This window comes from Vipera berus, assembly GCF_964194415.1.
Source record: "Vipera berus genome assembly, chromosome: 4".
NCBI lineage: Eukaryota > Metazoa > Chordata > Lepidosauria > Squamata > Viperidae > Vipera > Vipera berus.
The window spans coordinates 52,455,359-52,472,006 of NC_138206.1; the positions used below are offsets into that span (position 1 = coordinate 52,455,359).

Consider the following 16,648-nt stretch of genomic DNA (forward strand, 5'->3'; position numbering starts at 1 on the left):
AAATTGATCTATAAAGAAAAAGCCATACTTTCAAGAATACCTAGCACAGGGGTAGGCAACCTCGGCTCTTTTATGACTCATGGACTTCAACTCCCAGAATTCCTGAATCAGCTATGCTGACTCAGGAATTCTGGGAGTTGAAGTCCATGAGTCATAAAAGAGCCGAGGTTGCCTACCCCTGACCTAGCACATAATTCACATGCCTATGAACTTTCTGGGAACAATTAATATACCTGGTGGTAAATGCATTGGATTGAAGCCTGGTCGCATAAATGGTGGTGGTGGTGGAGGGGGAACTCCAGGACCAAATCCAGGAGGTGGAATTCCTAATGGAGGAGTAAATGTAGGAGGCTGAAGAGTACCAACCATTGGAGGCCCTGGTTGATGTGGTGGCACCTGCAATTGGATAAAATTATTTCCATTTTACTGCACAGTTTCTTATTCTTACAGGTGAATTTAAAATGATGCTAGAAACAGAAAATTGCTAAAGTTCATTTTTATTAGAAGTTAATAGTTCTGCTATTCACTAAGAAATGCTTAATAGTTAGAAATTTAAATGCTTAATAGTTAGAAATTTAAACCACCGAGAAATGTTATTTTTAAAACTAAGACACAGTTATAGAAACAGTAGTGACAGAAGCAAATATTCAGAGGTTCCTTATTTATCAATGCTTCTTCCTTTGGCATAACATCTATTATTTCTTTAATTAACAGTGTACATTTCAGTTTATAAAATGAAATGAAATAAAATTGTAGCTCATACATTGTCACATTTGTAAGTGCTGTTTGAAATGTTGTTTTTCAAAAATGTGTTTTTCAGGTGGAGCAGTGCAATTAGTGTACCTACAAAGTCCAGCACAAAAAGCTACTAAGAATGTTTAGGTTATATTTTTATTTTTATTTATTTTATTTTAATTCCATTTATATCCCGCCCTTCTCCGAAGACTCAGGGCGGCTTACAAGCTCCTATATCTCAGTGAAATTCTACAAGACTCCTTTGAACGGCTGTCAGAAATTCATTTTGCACTTTTCTTCTGTATCAAACTTTTCCCTATTAAACTCAAGGCTTGCGGGCCAGATCTGGCCTGTGATGTGTTCAGATCAGGCCCGCAAGGCCACCCTGGAGACAGCAAGAGGCCAGCCCACACCGCCCCAGCCCACCCCAGGCACATAGGAAGCAGCGAGCGTGCAGGGCCTGGTGGTGCCCAGCAGCAGCTGCAGTTCATTGGCCCCTCAGCTGCTCATTGGCCGGTGACAGCCAACTGGATGTGAGCCCAGGGCATCCAATAAGCCACACTTGGCCCCGCACTACCTGCACCGCACTTTGGGGTCCTGCAGCCAGGCCACCCCCACCCCGCTACCTCTCTCACCTCACCCCCGCAGTGACAGCACTGGCAGCAGCAGCCCTGTCCAGCAAGAGCCCTGCTACCCCTCCGCTCTCCTCCGGCCTGGGAAGCTCGCGAGCCCAGAGGAGAAACTGCTATTGCAGTCTGCCAGGGCAAAGCAGCCACCTTGGAGCGGCACCTGGCTGAGCTTACCTCCTCCTCAAGGCCGCTGCTGCTGTGCTCGCTCTCCTTGGCCAGTTTGCTCATAGTGGGTGCGGGAGGGCAGCAGGGGGTTGAGGCTCGTGGGTGCCACTCTGAGGGGGCTGTTTCACCCTGCGGTCTGCAACAGCAGCTTCCCCTCCTGGAGGAGAGCGGAGGGGCAGCAGGGTTCCTGCTGGTCAGGGCTCCCGCTGCTGCCAGTGCCACCACCGCCGAGGCGAGGGAAGCAGGTGGCAGGGCAGGGGGGGCCTGACTGCGGGGCCTGAGGTACTCGAGTGCGGTGCAGGTGGGGCGGGGTAGAGCGTGGCTTATTGGGCACCCTGGGCTCATACCCAACTTTGGTGTGCTGTGCGCATGCACACATACCATTCCAAGCTTGGAGACTTTTATCCACATCTGAGCTGGCAAGCTACCAATTATGACTGGGCTTGGGGAGAAGGACCTCTCTGCTCTGTGGATAAAAGTCCCCAAATTTGGAATGCGTGGTGTTTGTATGTGTGCACACATGCACACTTGGCTGCCGGCAGTTTGGGGAGGCGAGGAGCTTGTGGGGCACCGAGTAAACACGTCAAATTAGCCCATAAGACTTGTTTTGTGACAACCCAGCCGGCCGGCGTCAGCAGAGCTAGGCCGGCTGCACCTATCCAGCCACGGCCAGCTGGTCCTTTGAGGGCAACCATAATGCTGATGTGGCTCTCAATGAAATTGAGTTTGACATCCCTGCTCTGCACGTAATCATTTTGCAAAATCTAGCTCACTTCTAAGCCTTTAATCCTGATGAAATCTACTCTTAGTTTGACCACAATTTCTTCATGAAATATCCTCAGAAATTATACTTTGTAAATTAATACTGTATATTCTTTCCATTCAACAGGAAGATTACTTATTATCTTCTCCACAATTTAATGACAAAAAATCCTCAGTTTATGTATGCCTTTTTTAAAATGCTGTGTAATAAAAGTAATTTCAATTGAAGGACACATTTAATATCACTTTTCAGGTTCTCATTCACAAATAAGTCCAATTTAACAAACTGTGAGTGGGCCTCAAACATCTCTTTTGTTTTCTATTAATTTAACTCTCACGCTGGTTTTGTACAGAATGAAGTTATCGTGACCTGATTATTACAGGTTTTTTGCCTGTCCTTTAAGCTGAAAATCTTAGCACTTAGGAAAATTTCAAACATAATTTTATTTATTTATATATATATAAATGAAGTTACACAGGTATCCAACTGAAGCACGAAGAGAAATAAAAACAAAGGGAAGTGATGAACTTGCCTGTGGGGGTGGTACTGTTATTGGTGAAGGTATAGGTACAGGCATTTGGACTGGCAAAGCTTTAGCTACAGGTGATGTTTGTTCACTATGTGCAGTATCACCACTTCCAGCCCCTCCATTCTGGGCTAACTGGTTTTCTGATTTTTTTGGAATTCCTTTCCATTCTATAAAAGAATATTAAAAAGAATGTAAAAATATTTTATCTCAATTTATTCATTCATTTAAACTTATCTTTAGATTGCTTTAAGTATGTTTAATTCCTTATGCACACAAGGTTGCCTAAATACATTGTATACAGAATTCATACTTGTCTTAATTTTTCCTTATACAAATGGATTAAGGCACGTTTCTAAATACTGCATCTACAACTCAGTCCCCTTATACTGCTTTCTAATCACTATGTACTCAGAATTATGGTCTAGGCAAGAAATATTTTTATACTAATCCAGCATAGAAAACTTCCCACACATTTTTTCATGAAAAGGATTCTTTATAAAATTAGATAAATAATATCCATAAGTATAAACAGAAGAAACGAATACAGATTTCACTTTCATTTAAGACGATTTCACAATATCTAAGTTTTTTTCTGTGCAACAGATGAAGGATGAAATAAGCAGAAACTCAAAACACTTTCTTAAATATGTGAGTATACGCTGTCAAGGTAGCTTCATTTTTTTTAAATACCGTATATACTTGAGTATAAGCCGAATTTTTCAGCCCACTTTTTGGGCTGAAAAAATCCACTTCGGCTTATACTCCAGTCAACAAAAAAAAAGAACTTACCGAGGACTTGCGCGCGGCCGAGCTACTTTGCCTGACGCTGCTGGGGTCGCCCGGGCGCCTCTGCTCGCCCTCAGCAGCACCTGGCCCGGAATCACATGCGAAACAAGCCCGGCAGAGGAGCCGGAGCGGCGAGCAGAGGCGCCCGGCCCAGATCCTGCAAGGCCCGGCCGAGACGCGCCCCCAGCAGCGGAGCTGCTCCGGCTCCTCTGCCGGGCTTGTTTTGCATGTGAGCTACTTTGCCTGATGCTGAGAAGACCCGCTTGGGCACTCGGGTTGGTGTCAGTCTCCGCAGGCCCTTCTCGTTTCCAGGAACGTCAAGCGCGCTTGGCTCTCCACCCCCACGGCAGGGCAGGGCAGGGCAGAGACTTGCTCGCCCTTCTGACGGCCCTGAAGAGAAACGAAGGGCTTGCAAACTCCCCGCAAGAAGCTGGGCGAAGCGCGCGGCTGGGCGAGTGTGTGCCTGCGCGCGTATTTACGAAAGAAACGCTCCGAGAGTTCTTCTTTCTCCGCCCCCTTGGGGGGAACTCTAGCGACTGCTGTAGCCGCGCTTCTCTTCTCGGCTCCGAAAATAGGGATTTCTACTCTCTCTCTCTCTCTCTCTCTCCCCTCCCCACCCCGCATTCTCCTGCCTCTTCGATTGCGACAATAAAAGGGCGAAGGGTGCGCTGGTTTCTTCCTCCTTCCTCCCCCCCTCCCCTCCCCTCCCCGATTGTCAGGTGAGGCAGCTGGAGGTCTGGCCGGGAGATTGTAGCCGTTTTGAAACGCCGTGTCTTGAAACGCCCGATCAGCTGATTTTCGGGTGGAAGAGCCGCGGCTTGAATCTGTTTGCATCTGCCTGAATTAGACCGAAACGGCCTGAATTTGACCAGAGTTGCTTTGTAATGGCTGGAGGAACTGCAGAGGAGGTCTTGCCGGGAGATTGTGGCCGTTTTGAAACGCCGCGGCTTGAAACGCCCGATCAGCTGATTTTCGGGGCGGAAAGAGCCACTGCTTGAATCTGCTTGTATTTGTTTGAACTTAACCAGAAACGGCTCGTAATGGCTGGAGGAACTGCGGAGGGAGTGAATGCTCCAGCCTGGAATATTTGGAAAGGCTGGGGGAACCGGATGAACTGCAGCTTAAGCGACTGTTGCCGGAGGAGCCATGGCTTGAAACGCCCCAGTTTTGGGGCAGCGTTTGCTTGTTCCCTCCCTCCCTCCCTCCCTCCCTCCCTCCCCTCTAAATCCATCCTTCCTTCCTTCCTTCCTTCCTTCCTTCCTTCCTTCCTCCCTCCCCTTTCCCTCCTCTCTAAATCCTTCCTTCCTTCCTTCCTTCCTTCCTTCCTTCCTTCCTTCCTTCCTTCCTTCCTTCCCCAGCCCTAATCCGGAAAGTGGAAGGAAAGAAGAGTAAAGGCTGGGCGGAGGAGGAGGGGAAGTTTAAAAAGGGGGCGGCGTTCCCTTTAAAAAGCCGCCCGCCACGCCGCGCTCCCTCGCAGCACTCGCGGCGGCTGGCTTCTTGGCTCCCGGTCTCCCCCAGGCTTCCCGGCTGTGATTGGCGAGCGAGCCTCCCGAGCTCCGGCGGCCGTGACATCAGCAGAAGCGGAGCAAGCAAAAGCGAAGGGGGAAGTCTCCCCTCGTCCCGGGAGACTCTCGCTTCCCCCCACCCCCCACCCCCCACCCTCCCTACATCCCGAGCCTTCCAGATCTTCGCCTGCCTACTCGCGAGCAGGCATGTTTTCCAGCCAATCCGGGCCTGGGAGCAGGGCGCCGGTGGCACGTCCACTTTCCCCGCACTCTCCGTTCAGACGGCGCCCTTTGAGCCTGGAGTGATGCGGACGTCGGAAAAGGGCGCCGGGCGAAAGCAGCGAAGCGGGATCGCCGCGTGCCCCCCACTCCTCCTCCTCCTCCTCCTCTTCTTCTTCTTCCTCCTCCTGGTCGGCTTGACACCCCCATTTCGGCTGCTTCGCAAACTGCTTCCTCCACCCCACCCCACCCCACCTCACCCCTCCCCGCAAAAGATGCCGGGGTCGACAGCGTTTTTTCTACCCGGAACAAGCAAACACGCAGGCAACCCTGCACTATTCAGCTCAGTGAAGTCACGCTTGAAACGGCTTGAAACGCCCGATCAGCTGATTTTCGGGGCGGAAAGCGTGCGGTGTTGTTGTGTTTTTTTTCCTCCCCCCGAAAGTGAACGGCAGCTTTCCGTACTAGTGTATTGGCATGTCAAGACACCAGCACAAAGACCAAGGTACAAGGAGCCCTCCTTCAGTCATTATTGAAACATTTGATCAGCCCAACTTCTTCTTCTTATTATTATTATTATTAAATCTGTTTTTTAACCAAGCGTGACTTCACTGAGCTGAATAGATGCCGGGGTCGACAGCGTTTTTTCTACCCGGAACAAGCAAACACGCAGGCAACCCTGCACTATTCAGCTCAGTGAAGTCACGCTTGAAACGGCTTGAAACGCCCGATCAGCTGATTTTCGGGGCGGAAAGCGTGCGGTGTTGTTGTGTTTTTTTTCCTCCCCCCGAAAGTGAACGGCAGCTTTCCGTACTAGTGTATTGGCATGTCAAGACACCAGCACAAAGACCAAGGTACAAGGAGCCCTCCTTCAGTCATTATTGAAACATTTGATCAGCCCAACTTCTTCTTCTTCTTCTTATTATTATTATTAAATCTGTTTTTTAACCAAGCGTGACTTCACTGAGCTGAATAGATGCCGGGGTCGACAGCGTTTTTTCTACCCGGAACAAGCAAACACGCAGGCAACCCTGCACTATTCAGCTCAGTGAAGTCACGCTTGGTTAAAAAACAGATTTAATAATAATAATAATAAGAAGAAGAAGTTGGGCTGATCAAATGTTTCAATAATGACTGAAGGAGGGCTCCTTGTACCTTGGTCTTTGTGCTGGTGTCTTGACATTCCAATACACTAGTACGGAAAGCTGCCGTTCACTTTCGGGGGGAGGAAAAAAAACACAACAACACCGCAGCTTTCCGCCCCGAAAATCAGCTGATCGGGCGTTTCAAGCCGTTTCAAGCGTGACTTCACTGAGCTGAATAGTGCAGGGTTGCCTGCGTGTTTGCTTGTTCCGGGTAGAAAAAACGCTGTCGACCCCGGCATCTTTTGCGGGGAGGGGTGAGGTGGGGTGGGGTGGGGTGGAGGAAGCAGTTTGCGAAGCAGCCGAAATGGGGGTGTCAAGCCGACCAGGAGGAGGAAGAAGAAGAAGAGGAGGAGGAGGAGGAGGAGTGGGGGGCACGCGGCGATCCCGCTTCGCTGCTTTCGCCCGGCACCCTTTTCCGACGTCCGCATCACTCCAGGCTCAAAGGGCGCCGTCTGAACGGAGAGTGCGGGGAAAGTGGACGTGCCGCCGGCGCCCTGCTCCCAGGCCCGGATTGGCTGGAAAACATGCCTGCTCGCGAGTAGGCAGGCGAAGATCTGGAAGGCTCGGGATGTAGGGAGGGTGGGGGGTGGGGGGTGGGGGGAAGCGAGAGTCTCCCGGGACGAGGGGAGACTTCCCCCTTCGCTTTTGCTTGCTCCGCTTCTGCTGATGTCACGGCTGCCGGAGCTCGGGAGGCTCGCTCGCCAATCACAGCCGGGAAGCCTGGGGGAGACCGGGAGCCAAGAAGCCAGCCGCCGCGAGTGCTGCGAGGGAGCGCGGCGTGGCGGGCGGCTTTTTAAAGGGAACGCCGCCCCCTTTTTAAACTTCCCCTCCTCCTCCGCCCAGCCTTTACTCTTCTTTCCTTCCACTTTCCGGATTAGGGCTGGGGAAGGAAGGAAGGAAGGAAGGAAGGAAGGAAGGAAGGAAGGAAGGAAGGAAGGAAGGAAGGAAGGATTTAGAGAGGAGGGAAAGGGGAGGGAGGGAGGGAGGAAGGAAGGAAGGAAGGAAGGAAGGAAGGATTTAGAGGGGAGGGAGGGAGGGAGGGAGGGAGGGAGGGAACAAGCAAACGCTGCCCCAAAACTGGGGCGTTTCAAGCCATGGCTCCTCCGGCAACAGTCGCTTAAGCTGCAGTTCATCCGGTTCCCCCAGCCTTTCCAAATATTCCAGGCTGGAGCATTCACTCCCTCCGCAGTTCCTCCAGCCATTACGAGCCGTTTCTGGTTAAGTTCAAACAAATACAAGCAGATTCAAGCAGTGGCTCTTTCCGCCCCGAAAATCAGCTGATCGGGCGTTTCAAGCCGCGGCGTTTCAAAACGGCCACAATCTCCCGGCAAGACCTCCTCTGCAGTTCCTCCAGCCATTACAAAGCAACTCTGGTCAAATTCAGGCCGTTTCGGTCTAATTCAGGCAGATGCAAACAGATTCAAGCCGCGGCTCTTCCACCCGAAAATCAGCTGATCGGGCGTTTCAAGACGCGGCGTTTCAAAACGGCTACAATCTCCCGGCCAGACCTCCAGCTGCCTCACCTGACAATCGGGGAGGGGAGGGGAGGGGGAGAGGAAGGAGGAAGAAACCAGCGCACCCTTCGCCCTTTTATTGTCGCAATCGAAGAGGCAGGAGAATGCGGGGTGGGGAGGGGAGAGAGAGAGAGAGAGAGAGAGTAGAAATCCCTATTTTTGGAGCCGAGAAGAGAAGCGCGGCTACAGCAGTCGCTAGAGTTCCCCCCAAGGGGGCGGAGAAAGAAGAACTCTCGGAGCGTTTCTTTCGTAAATACGCGCGCAGGCACACACTCGCCCAGCCGCGCGCTTCGCCCAGCTTCTCGCGGGGAGTTTGCAAGCCCTTCGTTTCTCTTCAGGGCCGTCAGAAGGGCGAGCAAGTCTCTGCCCTGCCCTGCCCTGCCGTGGGGGTGGAGAGCCAAGCGCGCTTGACGTTCCTGGAAACGAGAAGGGCCTGCGGAGACTGACACCAACCCGAGTGCCCAAGCGGGTCTTCTCAGCATCAGGCAAAGTAGCTCACATGCAAAACAAGCCCGGCAGAGGAGCCGGAGCAGCTCCGCTGCTGGGGGCGCGTCTCGGCCGGGCCTTGCAGGATCTGGGCCGGGCGCCTCTGCTCGCCGCTCCGGCTCCTCTGCCGGGCTTGTTTCGCGTGCGAGCTACTTTGCCGGCCGCTGCTGAGGGAAGATCTCTGGAGAGGAGCATAAGGTGAGCTGCTGCATTTCCCAGCCTCGGCTTATACTCGAGTCACCAACTTTTTCCATTTTTGGGGGGTGAAATTAGGGGTCTCGGCTTATATTCGAGTCGGCTTATATTCAAGTATATACGGTATATGAACTAGAGCTCTGAATTTTTGCAGATATTATTTAAAGTGAACACAGCACTAGTCAGAACTCATTTAAGCAACTGTAATTATAAAGCTATACATTCCTGGAAGGAGATGTAGCTACTTCAATGAGTTACAAGCATGTATTCAAATTCCTGGATCATCCAAATGTCTTCCAAATTGAATCCAAACTCTAGACAGCCATAAGGATTTCATCAGAGCACTTCAATAAGGTGTATTGTACTCTTTTATTCAGGCACTTTGATTTTCTTTCCTATTTGTTTCCCGCTAACGCAACAGTATGTATATATGTCAGCAATTTATCAAAATCAAATTAGCATGTCAATTTGGCACAAAAATTACATTTCTACATCATCACTATGAAATAAAATTATATGTAAGTATTGAAGAATTCAGCATACAAAGACCCACATATAAAATATCCTTGGTATTTTCAATTTAGTTTATAATCATATGGCTCTCTTAAATGAATGTTATTTATTTTTCTAGATATATTGTAAAGTTTAGCTTTATTTATTCTATTTAGATCCTGCTTATTATTGTCTGAATTTGTACTTCGTCCAGAAGTCAGTATTCAGCATTCAGAATAGACACAGTCCTAAAACATGTATAAAATTTAATGAGAATTATTTTATCATGTCTAGGGTATGCCAAACTTGCATAATTCATAATATAGCACTTGAAAAGTAAGATAAATACCCTGAAATGTACCTATTTAATTTGGGATTGCTGTGTAATTTGGGATTCTTCTTGATCATCAAGTATATCTTAAAATATTCAATTATAGTGAATTTGTTTACAAAACTATGTCTGCTGTATCCCTGGTACAACTATTTCTAAAGGGGCCAAATCCATGCCTTGGATACATCAAAGATTGTACATGATTTCAGTTGAAGCAAAATATAGCCAATTGGGTATAATATTGGAACTACCTTTCACTTACAACTTTGTTGGCTGCTAACTATTTTAGCAGGCACAATTTAAGAACATAGTTTTACACTTTCTGTCCTGACTTCCTGAGAACCTGTTCCAGCTATTTGAGATCTTAAAAGGAAATTCTTTTAAAATATTCCTGCTTTCAACCCCTTTAGTTGGCCTAATGGACAACTAATGTTGCTTTCAAGGTAAGTAACAAACGCTCTTGGGAGCAAACCAACTCTCTTTGGTTTTTAAAAAAAAAGCATCAAGGGGCCACATCTTAAACTAAGCCTTTTGCATTTTTTACAGAACGTTGTAATCATTTGACTGTATAACTTTCATATTAATTAATGTTTAAACTTTATAATTGTGTCCAGAATCATTCTGTGAGTGAGATGGGAAGTTTGGAAATTTGATATTTCAATATAAATAAATATATTAAGATTTTACAAATGATATTTCAGCTTCATAGCATTTTAATTGAAAATGAGTTTTCAAAACTCATTATGACCGAGCCCCTATCCTATTATAATACTGGGATGTTTTGACAGGGTCTGTATTTATTTTCATCAGCTTAGACAACTACCGGTATAATCAAGAGAAGCAGTATTGTTATGTATCCCAATCCCAATAGAATCGAACAGTTGAAAGGCTCATTTAAACTGTCAAGTCTAATTCTCTGCTTAATATAAGACTCCAGCATCCCTGGCACAGGGTTAACTTTCTATCTGAATATACTTAATGAAAAGAAACTCTCTCCCCCTTAGTAATTCATTCTACTTCCACACTGCTCTAATAGAAATATTTTTTTCTTAACATTCAGTCAGACGCTTCCTTCTTGTAATTTGAAACTATCACTCAATTACTGGCATCATAACATGAATAGGTTCTCACTTCTTCTCTGAAGTACTTGAAAAGGGCTACCTTATCCTCCATCAGTTTTCTCAAGATTGCACATTTCCAGTCTATCCATGTCTTTTCAAAAGACTTAACTTCTAATCCCCAATTATCCTTATTGTGCCTTTTCTGAACCTATTCTAATATATCCAAAGCCTTATAGTGTAAGCTTAAGACCTGGGTACAATAGCTAACTGTATTTTCTTCTCTTGAAGGATTTCAGATATTTAGAATCACGTAACTACTTTCCAGCCTCATATGCATGCTAAGCGGTTTTATTTCAAAATTTCATTTTTTCTTTAAAAGCTACTTTTGGGATGTAATATGTAATTCAATCCCTGAAAAGCTGAAACTGTGTTTTTAATTGATTAAAAATATTTTATGTATACAAAGATTTTAATTTAAAACTTCTATTTAAACATAAATTTATTTTCTTACCAGGACTAAGCGTATCATTGTCCAGCATTCCTCCTTCACAAAAGCTTTCCAAATCTTCAGGTTTAACTTTACCCCATGGTACGTACGTAACACCCAATTCTACATCCCAATACTGTTTATAGTCTGGCTTAATTCCTTTATTTAAAGCCCAAGCAATCTGAAAGAAAAAGAACATAACTTGTCAGACAACAAGTTTTACTATTAAGATAATAAATTATATTCATTCATTTCAATATAATCATAATATCAGGTAAAGATCTGGCTCAATCACAATTAAAGCTATGTAGAAGCCACATATGTTTATTTCATATCCCCTACTGATTTATAGTGGTTCAGCTGACTCAACCATGGGTTATTTTCCTTTAAAAAAAATTTTTAGTGATTTATAGTAATATGTAAAAAACATACAAAGTTGGGCTCTTATTCTCAAACTAAAGAGGGAAGTGAAATAGGAATAATGGCCACATATTGATTTAAAATTATCAAGTGCTCATTAAATTGTTTGAAGTGTGTTATACACCAGGGGTCCCCAACCCCGTCTGTGGACCAATATTGGGCCGTGGCATGCCAGCAACCGGGCCGCACAAACAAGCAAATCCCCATCCGCGAGATGCAGGCAGCACACAAAACCACGCCCCCTCGAATCCGCGGAAAAACCTCTCTCCACGGAACCAGTCCCTGCTACCCAAAAAGTTGAGGACCTCTGTTACACACAATAAATCTGAAAAGCTAAAACTATAAACAGTTGAATCAGCCCTACAACTGACATTAAACTACAGATAACTAGAGTATGTTTTTCCTACTTTTCAATCCTACAGCAATATAAATATGAAGAAACACAAGTGAGCCCCATTAAGTGAATTTATTTTAGTACTTATTGGTGCTATCCGGTTTCTATGTTATAAACTTATAAGAACTGAATTATTGCTGTTCTTATAGCAAAATAAACAAACAAAATAAAACAAAATATTCTTTTTTGCGATAGGAAAAATATCAACATAATACCTTTATAGATTTCTGATTCACTTTAAAGTTACCACGACTCAGTTTCTGCAGAGCACGGTTTGCATCTTGTCTCTGTACCATTACAATATAAGCACATCCTCTTGGGGGTATCATCTATTTTCAGCAAAGAAACATTAAATTAATTTACAAGAATAATAATAATATATATTATTTAAAATATATTGTGATTTTTAAGTGTACCTAGTATTATTATTAATAATGGAGCCAGTTTGGTTTGCTGTAGTGATTAAGGCATCAGGCTAAAAATCAAATAACCCTGAGTTCTAGTCCTTGCTTAGGCATGAAGCCAACTTGGTGAGCTTGGGCCAGTCACTTTCTATAAGTCCTAGGAAACAGGCAATGGCAAGCCAAGAAAATTGTAGAAATTTATCCAGGTAGTTGCCAGGAATCTAGATTGATTCAAAGGCACCAAATAATAAATGACTAAATTAAACTATAACTAAAGGCAAAAGTCAAGGAAATTAAATTCTAGAAGCTATAAAACTGAGTTATTTTTCCTATTTTTGCTTTTATTAATGTACCAGTAATAATCATGTCACAGAAAAATCTAAAGTTTCAAATGAAATGTTAACTTGCTTTTTATTGCTGTTATTTTTTTAGACTGTCACTCACATTTATAGATTCAATTAGACCAAACTCTTCTAAGAGACCTCCAACATCCTGCTGTGTTGTTCGTTTGTCCAGTTGTCCTACCCAAAGAGTTGTACTGCAAACTAAGAGAAATATATTTGAATTGACTTAAATATTAAAATGACTACTTCAAATATATACAAATCTTTACTAAATCTCAATCACAAAACTTTTACAGCAATTTTATTAAAAGTTATGATTAAATAGATGAAAATATAAAGTAAAATAGTAAAAGTAGAAATAGAATCAGAAAGAAAAAATAATACCAAAGGGGGGGAAAATGAAATGACTTCGCTGTTCATTACAATAAGTATAAACAATTTTAGTAGATCCTGCTTAACTTTTTCTCTTAAAATACAACAAATGATCTATTCTTCCCATGTCCATCTTATCTCTAAAGAAATTCTTAAAGCCTCATTGCCTGATCAGCAAAAGTCCATTAAGGTTACCAGAGATAACAACCTATCTAATTTAACCTTGATCAAACAAAGCAATTTTATATTCCTTCCTTTTACTTTTAACAATCTTCATCTTTAGTTCCTTCATATGTCTTTTGATTTCATTTTTTTATTGACTCTTTTTACAAAAATTTTCAAAGCTTTAACATATAGCTTTTGTAAATCCAATACAGGAAAATTATTCAGGTCACTCTTTAGTATATCCATTTTATTTATTAAGACATCAGCTGGTTTCTTTGTATGCTTAGTGTAGCACTTTTTTTTCCATATCCTTGTAGGCCCTTATTTTTAAATTCACTTTTACATCAGTCTCCGTCTTGTTCAGTAAAACCTGTGCCTCTTCCATAATATCTGAAGTGTTCCAAAAATAGCACAGTTTTAGCTGTGTGTAGGAAACGTTTGCAGAAGGACCTAGGTCTGAAATGGGCCCAAAAAAGGAGGCAGCAAATACAGCAAGGCACTTCTCCTTTGAGCATGGTGGCTGGGTGCAAAAGGTAAAATGTTAGCACACGGAATTGGGACAGAAGGCAGCTGGGCAAACTGCATAATTCTGGGGTTGGTTGAAGGGCAGCCAAAAAGGCAGAGATGGGGGGGGGAAGAGAAGAGATGGGCAGGCGGAGGGAGCTGAAGCACTCGTGGCTGTAAATGCAAGCAAGCTGCCATGTGCCCAAATTTTGATCATGTGATTGCAGGGCCTCTGCAACAGCAATATTGTAATTTCAAATGGAGCTGAATGAATGCTTGTAAATTGAAGACTATCTCTATCCACATGAGCTCTGGACAGCTGTTCCTCATGAGAACAGTCTCCCATGGGTTTGAGCATCAGGGGCTAAAGGAACATCCATTATGCTTGCAGCTCTGGCAGAACCTGTTAAAGGACATTAGGTTCACTAACCTCACTTTCAATTTCAGCAATTACTTATTTGCTACCTTAAGGCTATTGAATGTCTTCAGAACAAGAAGTCTGAAAAGCAACCTGTTGAATTTACCTTCATTCTAAACAAAAGAAAAATTAACAATGCATTCAAAAATGTAATGAGTTAGACATAAGGGGCAAAAAGCTAAATAAGGTTTTGATTCAAGCAAGTTATAAGCAAATTAATGGTTCAGATAAATATGAAATATTGAGACTTGTACTCTAAGGGTTTGGGAATAATTATATAGCCATTCATGGGGACAAAATTATTCTGTCTATCCCAGGCGTCGGCAACCTGATAAAGGAAAAGAGCCACTGGGAACCGGTTCCATCACACATAAAAAAAAGTGGGAGCCGCGTGTGTGCGTCCATGCACGCGCAAAAAACGTTTTGCGCATGCACAAAACATTTTTTTCTTGCGTATGCGCGGACGCGCGCTGTTGCCATTTTTTTAATGTGTGATGGAACCGGTTCCCGGTTGCGCGACGGTGACGGCCCGTTTGCAGAGCTACCGCCTTCGGCAGCCTGCAAACGTGCCGCAGCAGCTTTCCCAAAGAGCAGCGCCGCTGCCCGTTCGCGCGGAGGTGCGCACGCACCTCTCCAAAGATTTGGGGAGGTGCGCGCGCACCTCCGCTCGTTCGGAGAGGTGCGCGCGCACCTCGGAATGGGCAGCGGCGCCGCTTGTTGGGAAAGCTGCCGCGGCCCATCTGCAACAGTAGAATCAGAAATACTGGATAATTTTTTTAAAAAAAGGTGTAAATCACAAGACAGAGAAGGCAGCAAAGTGAAAACACAAGTGACAAGCCAAAAGAATGGCCAGGATTAGCGCTTTCTATTGAATATACAAAAATTACATAAAGCTTTGAAAATTGACATAAAAATCATAAACCATGAGAATGACCTTGATAGTTAACTATTTATGTGATTTACAAAAGAGGATGCTAAAGCCTTGAAGAAGCCTTTGGTATGGGAGGCAGAAAAGTTGGGGGAGAGATTAAATCCTCCAACATTTGAAGAAATTAAAAGATGGTTAGAAAAAAAAAGGAGGAATATAAAATTGATTTGTTTGACCAAAGGAACGATTTCTATAAAGCCCTAATAATCCTTTATGGACAAGTTATGGGAAGAAGATATATTTGTTTGTAACCTTATAGAGGGTGAAAAGTTACTAAATTTGTTTATAATGTGTTGAAGATTGGAAGTCACTTCTTCAAGTATCTTTTTTTCTGTTCTTAGATCTTTCTTTGTACTTATTTATTCTCTCTTTCTCTCTCCCTCCCTCCCTCCCTCTCTCTTTCCTTCTCTCCCTTTCAGAGTTTAGTTTGTTTTGTAATCAAAATGCTTAATAAAATTATTTTTAAAAATACTCACCACTAACAGTTTCTGGTTTGATTGGAGGAAGGCCTTTCACTCTGCGTTCTCTCTCTCTCTCCCTCTCACGTCTTTCCTGGGACCGTGACCTAGGAGAATGACGTCGCTTGTCCCGGGATCGAGAACGAGAACGACGATGGCGTGATCTTCGAGTTCGAGAACCAGATCGTGATCTTCTTCTCTTAGGTGATCTAGTATAAAAAGAAATGCATAATCTAGAGGGTTCACTGGCTCCTAATTTTTTCTGTTTGTACAACTAATATACCTCAGTCATTCACTGTGAGTTTGCTTTAAATATGCCAAAGAGAAATGACATTTCAAAAATGGCCCATTCTATGTGTATAGATGAATAGGGAAATTTTAAAAAACCTCATTTTTCCCTGGTTCTGTTAAGGAAATTCATCAATGCAGAAAAATATTGGACAAATAACTCAAAATTATTGTTCAAGAATGCTGGTAATTTTCCATCAGAGTTCAAGAGAGCTGAAATTATCAAATAATGAAGCATATAAATTGGAAACTCTTTAACAGCTATCTTTGTTTTTTTGATCCCTTCCTCACTTTAGTTTTTTACTCTCTTCTTTAATAGGCATTTATTAAAGAATAAACCTTTCATTATATTTTTTCCCTTTTTCTTCTGTATTGCTCATATAACGGAAAGAATATTAATAATCATGATTAGTTTATTAATTTGTGTACAGAGTAGCAGAGAAAATCTATAATGCTTGACCACAGCTGATAGGGGATTTATCAATTTTATTTTTTTCATATTACTATTGGTAGTCCTCGTTTAACAATTGTTAAAGCAAAGGATGCAATATAACCACAGTCATATGATCGCAATCTGAGTACTTGTCAACCTGTTCACAATTACAACTGGCTGTCAAGCACCCCACATTCATGTGGTCACCATCTGCAATCTTCTCTGACTGCTTACCGCTTTGCAAGGAAAGTTGCAAACTGCTGCCGCCTGCCAAGACAACTCCCTGACATCTCTGGGGGCTGGCTAAAAGAGCTTTCTGACGAAGTGTTTCAGAAGCTGAAATCCAAGCAAGCACAAAGCTAAACTCTTCCCCGTCTCTCTCTGTGCCTACAGAACTGCATGATGCCCACAGGCATGGGAGCATTTTACCTCCCTGCATTTGCTTAACAACTTATGAGATCAATTAATGCCTGCAACC

The 16,648-nt window shown here is 44.0% G+C and overlaps 1 protein-coding gene across 5 annotated transcripts in view; it reads right to left on the bottom strand.

Moving 5' to 3' along the window:
* Positions 1 to 16,648, bottom strand: part of SCAF4 (SR-related CTD associated factor 4) — a 65,386-nt gene that overhangs the window by 14,459 nt on the left and 34,279 nt on the right. For all 5 annotated transcript variants that reach the window (XM_081326320.1, XM_081326319.1, XM_081326318.1 and 2 more), the window contains 6 exons: positions 15,468 to 15,658; positions 12,705 to 12,805; positions 12,072 to 12,185; positions 11,067 to 11,223; positions 2,825 to 2,988; positions 234 to 396 (listed from right to left, as the gene is read on the bottom strand). In XM_081326320.1, coding sequence (XP_081182446.1) covers positions 234 to 396; positions 2,825 to 2,988; positions 11,067 to 11,223; positions 12,072 to 12,185; positions 12,705 to 12,805; positions 15,468 to 15,658 — 890 coding nt within the window. The remainder of the gene's footprint in view (positions 1 to 233; positions 397 to 2,824; positions 2,989 to 11,066; positions 11,224 to 12,071; positions 12,186 to 12,704; positions 12,806 to 15,467; positions 15,659 to 16,648) is intronic.